The 5,544-nt window shown below is 48.9% G+C and overlaps 1 protein-coding gene across 1 annotated transcript; it reads left to right on the plus strand.

Moving 5' to 3' along the window:
* The first annotated feature begins 1,417 nt into the window (after positions 1-1,417).
* On the plus strand, positions 1,418-2,400 carry LOC113488633 (loricrin-like). Its single transcript, XM_026863914.1, has 2 exons — positions 1,418-1,522; positions 1,717-2,400. The coding sequence occupies exons 1-2, from the start codon at positions 1,418-1,420 to the stop codon at positions 2,398-2,400; spliced, it is 789 nt and encodes a 262-aa protein (XP_026719715.1).
* The last annotated feature ends 3,144 nt before the right edge of the window (positions 2,401-5,544 follow it).

Here is a 5,544-nt window from a genome sequence, read left to right on the forward strand (position 1 = left end):
CATATCCCCCACGGCCCTCTAGATCAGTGTCCCCGGTTCTTGGTGCTCTTTCCAAGCCAGAGGAAGGACATGGTACATGAAAATGCAGGAAAAAAAAAGTTATCTGGAGGCATAATCCTTCATTAGAGGAGCAATCCAGCCACAGTGGGTTGAAGTGTTGGGACATTCGTACCTCCACAATTGTCTCCAGGGCCCCTAAAGGTTCTCAGAGCATCTCTAGCACCCTCACAAAATACCCAAGCTGGGCGCTTCACTTTTGACGCCTTTTTGGTTCAGCTGCAAATGTTTCCCTCGGAAAATCTCCCACTGGAGCCACCAGCGAGATGCTGGAGGGATCAACGTGCTGTGTGGCCCCCAGATGCTTTGCTTCCCCTCTCCCGGGTATCTGCTGATGACACCCGCCCTTACAGTGACGCCCTGAGCCACCAGCGCTGCCGCACCGCTGATGGAGTCTCCCAGCCCCTTCCCTGAGCAGCACCTGGTCACCACCACTCTTCGCCCCACATTCACTAATCCTCTTCCTCAGAATTTCCAGACACCCATTCTCCCACTCACCTCCCCCAGTCTCCCCCAGCGTCACCACCTCGCTGGGGGCCAAAATAATCCTCCGTAGCTCAGGGCAGGAGCACAGGAATAGGATCATTAAGCAGAAGTAGCAATTACCGCTGCACGCCACGCAACAAGCAGCAGTGAAGGAAAGATATCGATCAGATGTCATGAGTCAAAGCAAACACTCAAATCAGAATTTGATTAGCAAATAAATCCTTGCCATTCCTTAGGGTGTCTCACTTCCCAGATATGCTAAACGCCATATAAAAGTTCCTGTCTATTAAAGCTTCTCGTTCAGTCGACTTTTATCTTCTAAATGTGTTTCCAATGGCTGAGGAGGGTAAGTCTGCTCTTTTCTGAGGCTTTGTTTTTTTCATATTCATGGGAGATAGTTTTCTCTGAGCTCTTGACACGTGCTTGCAGCACTACCCACGCTGACAGAGCACCCAGAGCGAAGTTCTCGGGATCTGTATGGTTTCTTGCTGTGGTTGGGATCAGATCACTACAGAGCAAGGTGAAGTCAGGTCACTGGACTGGGAGCCATAAGGCTGAGCAGGCTAAAAACCCCAGACGAGTCTGTAGTGGGACCAGCACACGGTAACTGCACGGTCTGCGTAGTGTTGAACGCGTTTGCAACGTGCGGGACACGTTTTTGATATTATTTAATAACAAGTCTACGTGGTACTTCATAACGGTTACATCCCTCTATGGCTGTGCCGATTGACTTATGTAAAAGACCTTTGGGGACGCAACACAATGATGGCAATAGCGCAGCCCGCAACACCGTCTGGCATGGAAATTTTGATCCACCACTCTCGTAACGGTTTAAAAATGGAAACAAAGGATAATCCTTCCCATTTTTGCCGTTATGGCCATGAAGATGAGTGGGGAAAACCATGGCAGTTTTCAGGTGTTAAAAGAATATATTTCAGATTTTGATTCTCTGGAAATAAGGAAGAGGAAAACTGTCCCAGTAAGGGTCAAAACCCATTTGCATCTGAAGAGCAGTCGGGCAGTACCCGGTTTCGAAGCCTGGCATTGTTCCAGGCCCTCACGAAGCTTTCCTGACCACCCACTTCAAACCTCCCCACCAGCCATGATGCAAAAATGAAGCAAAACAGTGCAGGTTTGGGTTTGGTTGTTTTTGGTTTTTTTTTTCTTTTTCAGATTTATCGCTATCTTCGAGGGAGATGTGCCCGGCGGAACAGGGGCTACAGCGATGAGATCTCACACCACAGAGGAATATGCAGCAGCAGCGGGGGCTTCTCAAACCTCCAGGGACATGGCTCCTTCTTCTGTGGTGGGGAAGGCTCGGTCATCTACAGCCGGGGACCGTCATCCTTCCAGCCCATGCCAACATCATCCCCCTACAGCGTTTCAGGGGAGTACAGATGTGGCAGTGATGGATCTATTGTAATAGCCAGTGGTGACAACGGGGGGATATCTGGCTGGGGCACTGCAGGGGGGGCAGTCCCAGTCTATGGCACGGGGGGGGGAATAGGGTGTAGCAGCGAGGACTCGGGCTGGAACATCACTGGCAGCTCAGGGGATGGTGGAGGACCCAGCTGCCACAGTGGGAGATTGGGCATCGCTGCTGGAGGAGGATACGGGTACGGGTACGATGCACCGCCAAGAGAAAGGGCCTTAGCAAGAGGAGGGGTCAGTGGCGGATCAGGGTGCTACAGCGGAGGACCAAGCTATGGCATCGGGGGATACTCAAGCCCAGAGTTCAGCTCTGGAGGCAAGGGGTCCTCCCCGGCCATGCAGCAGAAATGCCCCGTGGTCATTCCCAACATCGAGGACCACCAGAGTAAGAAAAGCAGCCAGTGGCCTCCCATCCAGAAGAAGTGACTGACCCAGCAGCTGCCCCTGCTCAAGCCAAAGCGCCCCGGATGTGCCACAATGTGGCTTTTCCCCGATGGTGTCATTACGGTCAGGGAGCTTTACGTTCCTCGCATGGGGCTGTGCTAGCAACATTGCTGCAAGCACCGCTGGGATAAAGGGATTTGTGTTTTGGTGACGGGAAAAGATTCTTCTCTCCATCCCATTTTTGCTCATGGGTCGGAAAATAATAAAAACTTGGTAATCTGTGGGAAATTTCAGCATGTGAATAATTTCTTTAATCTCTGGCTCCTTCACTCAAAATACAGATACTCAAGGAATCTATCTTCCGACATTTTTACTATATATTTTACAACCGTACTCAAATGTGATCTTTATTGTAACAGGATTAAAGTACATCCTTTTCAACAGCAAAAGAAGGTTCTTAATTTTGCTCTTGCTGGTCAGAGCATCCCCTGTGCTGTCCCAAACAAATAAAAACACTGTGCCCCGCCAAGACCCTCTGCAAGGGTACGCAGGCCAGACTCCGCGAGCTATCTGAAGGAGATATGCAAAACTCCCAGCTGATTTCCGTCTGATTGTTATTTACATTGTGACCTCGGGAGCGCCAGGTTGTTTACTTGGAGACAATTACACCTCAGGTTCCTGTCCCCAAAGAGATTGCAGGTGATGTTGTAAACTGAAGCATGTAAAGCTTGCACCAGTGGCGTGAGGCAACTCGAACAAGCTCGGTGGCTTCCTCGCAGTGACCTGCTTCATGACATTTTTTTATAGGATCAGGCCCTAAATTAGGCACAGGAAGATCGTTCCTCTGCGCCGTGCTGATGGGACAGTGCGGGGGAGGCTTGAACATCCAGTGCTGGTTGTTACGTGGTATTTAACAAATATTTCAGGACTGTTCTCTGGAAAAAAAAAAAGAAAAAAAAAAAAAAAAAAAACAGCCATAGATCTGTGCCCATTTAAAAGGGAGACAAAGGATCTTGAAGTCACACTGTAAAACATTTTTATCATTGCTGCTTTCACCCACCTGTGGGGATTTTTGACCTTTTCATCTCAATGAAAATCAAGAAAACTTTGCCCTGATGTTTGTAAAACACCCCGGATGACGATAAACCAAAATCCTCTGAGCTCCAACCCCATGTTTGGTGCCACAACAGGTACCTTTCATGCTGCAAAATGCTCTAAGACTGTGGTGCAGGGAACGTTACACAAGGTTTTGTCAACAGCTGGATTAAATTCCATCCTAAAATTAAGACAGCGTTATCATTTATTTGCATCTACTTATATTTCTAAAAATCTACCACTTCGTTATCGATTTCTGCTATTTTCCCTACTACATCTGAGGGCATTGAGGTCAGAAAGCTCAAACAACTCCCAAGACACTTCCAGAAAACCTAGGACAGTCTGGAATATTCGAAAACTTCTCATCTGTACAACTGACTGATCAAAAAAAAAAATCCCAAAATTTCAATCCTCCCCCCAAAAAAAAATAGAAAACACTTACAGTATTTAAAAAAAAAAAAAAAAAAAAAAAAAAAAAAAAAAAAAAAAAAAGTCTGTTTCTTATTCACTGTCCCGCCTGGCTGGTTCTTTGAGGCTTCTGTCAAAAAGCCCTCCTCAGCTTAGATGCTAAATGAGCTAGAGGATATAATATTCTGATGGACCCAGGGGAGAAAGAGGATGCTCTTGCATCCAGAGCTTGAGCACGAGGAGCTGGGGCTGCATCCCTCTGCCTTTCTCTGCACACTGGAGCAGCTGCATCTCACCTCCAGCGCGAGGTTGGGAGCAGCGGAGGCCGGACTTTACACGCGATACACACATGCGCACTTGCACACACAGATTCCCTCCCCAGTCATTGTGCAACGGGCGAGGAAGGAGTCATCCCTCGCGGCTGACGAGCGGTGATAACGCGGGACTCTTCCCCCAGCGTGTTGGTGCTCGCAAAAGCCGTGGCCCCTCTGCTTCGGCTGTTTGTAAACAGGCAGGCTGAACGGTAAACATGAATCTGGCTTCTTGATGAAAGTCACTCCCTGGCGCCTCTGGATAGAAACTGAATTGGTTTAGATAGGGCAAGTGGGAGCCACCGCTCTGCTTCAGATGTTCGGTCGATCTCTGCCCAACTAAACCTTGTGACTCCTGTGTTTGTGGAGGGAGCTAAGATGCAAAATGAGTTAAAAACACAGAGCGAGTCCTGCTGAGGTTTCACGGCCAAGCTATTAATGGGAGGGAAAAGAAGAAACAGAGGCTATTGCAAAGTCACGGTTGCGGAGCTGATTGCACCAGGGCCAGGCAAGCGCCCCAGGCTTGCAGCAGTCCCCTGCTCTGCACCCAGGGTGCACCCATCCTGCCCCAGGGAAGAGTTGGGTGAGCTCAAGATGCGTGGTGAGCCCGGGTGAGTGGTCTCTGAGCTAGCACTTTACTCACAGCTTACTCATGAACGCAAGGTTTGCCCAAGCAGCTTCTGTAGGCATGCAAATTTTCATTGCTGACGTTTCTTCTGGCCCATAAAAAAAAAAAAAAAAGTTAGAAAAATGGAAATTTTAATAGAGCAGTTCTGTCTGGGGTTTTTTGGTATGGGCCAGAAGAAACGTCAGCAATGAAAATTAGTGGTAACTCTGTCAATATCAGTGAAATGGGGATAAAATCAGACATGAAGCAGAAGGACACAGGCAGAGGAACCTCGCTGCCTTTCGGGGGGATTCACAGGTATAAGCAAGACTTTCCGCGAGTGGCCTGGACCGCTACCTGCCTTTGACAGGTCACCGTCCACGGCGGCTCTTGGAGCCTGCCGCAGTGGCCACAGGCGTCATTATCCTGATTGCCCTGGGAAATGACACGGTCAGAGAGAGGAAATCGAGAGGGGATCCTCAGCTCCTAAGCTTCTGGCACCTGCGGATGTCTTACAGGGTGAAGACAACTTCAAAGGTGCTTTCAGCGGGTATGTGACGAGGACTTTCTGAAAACTTGCCATTTTCTTTGTGGTGAGGACGTGAAAGCGATGGCTCTGGTCCACTGCGCGAGACCCCAGTCCTGCCAAGAGCGGTGAGACGTGACCGGCTGTCATGACCTCTCCTCCCTGCCAGGCTTTGGGTGAGAGGTTTCAGGAGGATAGAAACCCCAAAAAAAAAAAAAAAAAAAAAAAAAAAAAAAAAA

The sequence above is a fragment of the Athene cunicularia genome (assembly GCF_003259725.1).
Source record: "Athene cunicularia isolate RWA chromosome 25 unlocalized genomic scaffold, athCun1 chr25_part1, whole genome shotgun sequence".
Classification (NCBI taxonomy): Eukaryota; Metazoa; Chordata; class Aves; order Strigiformes; family Strigidae; genus Athene; species Athene cunicularia.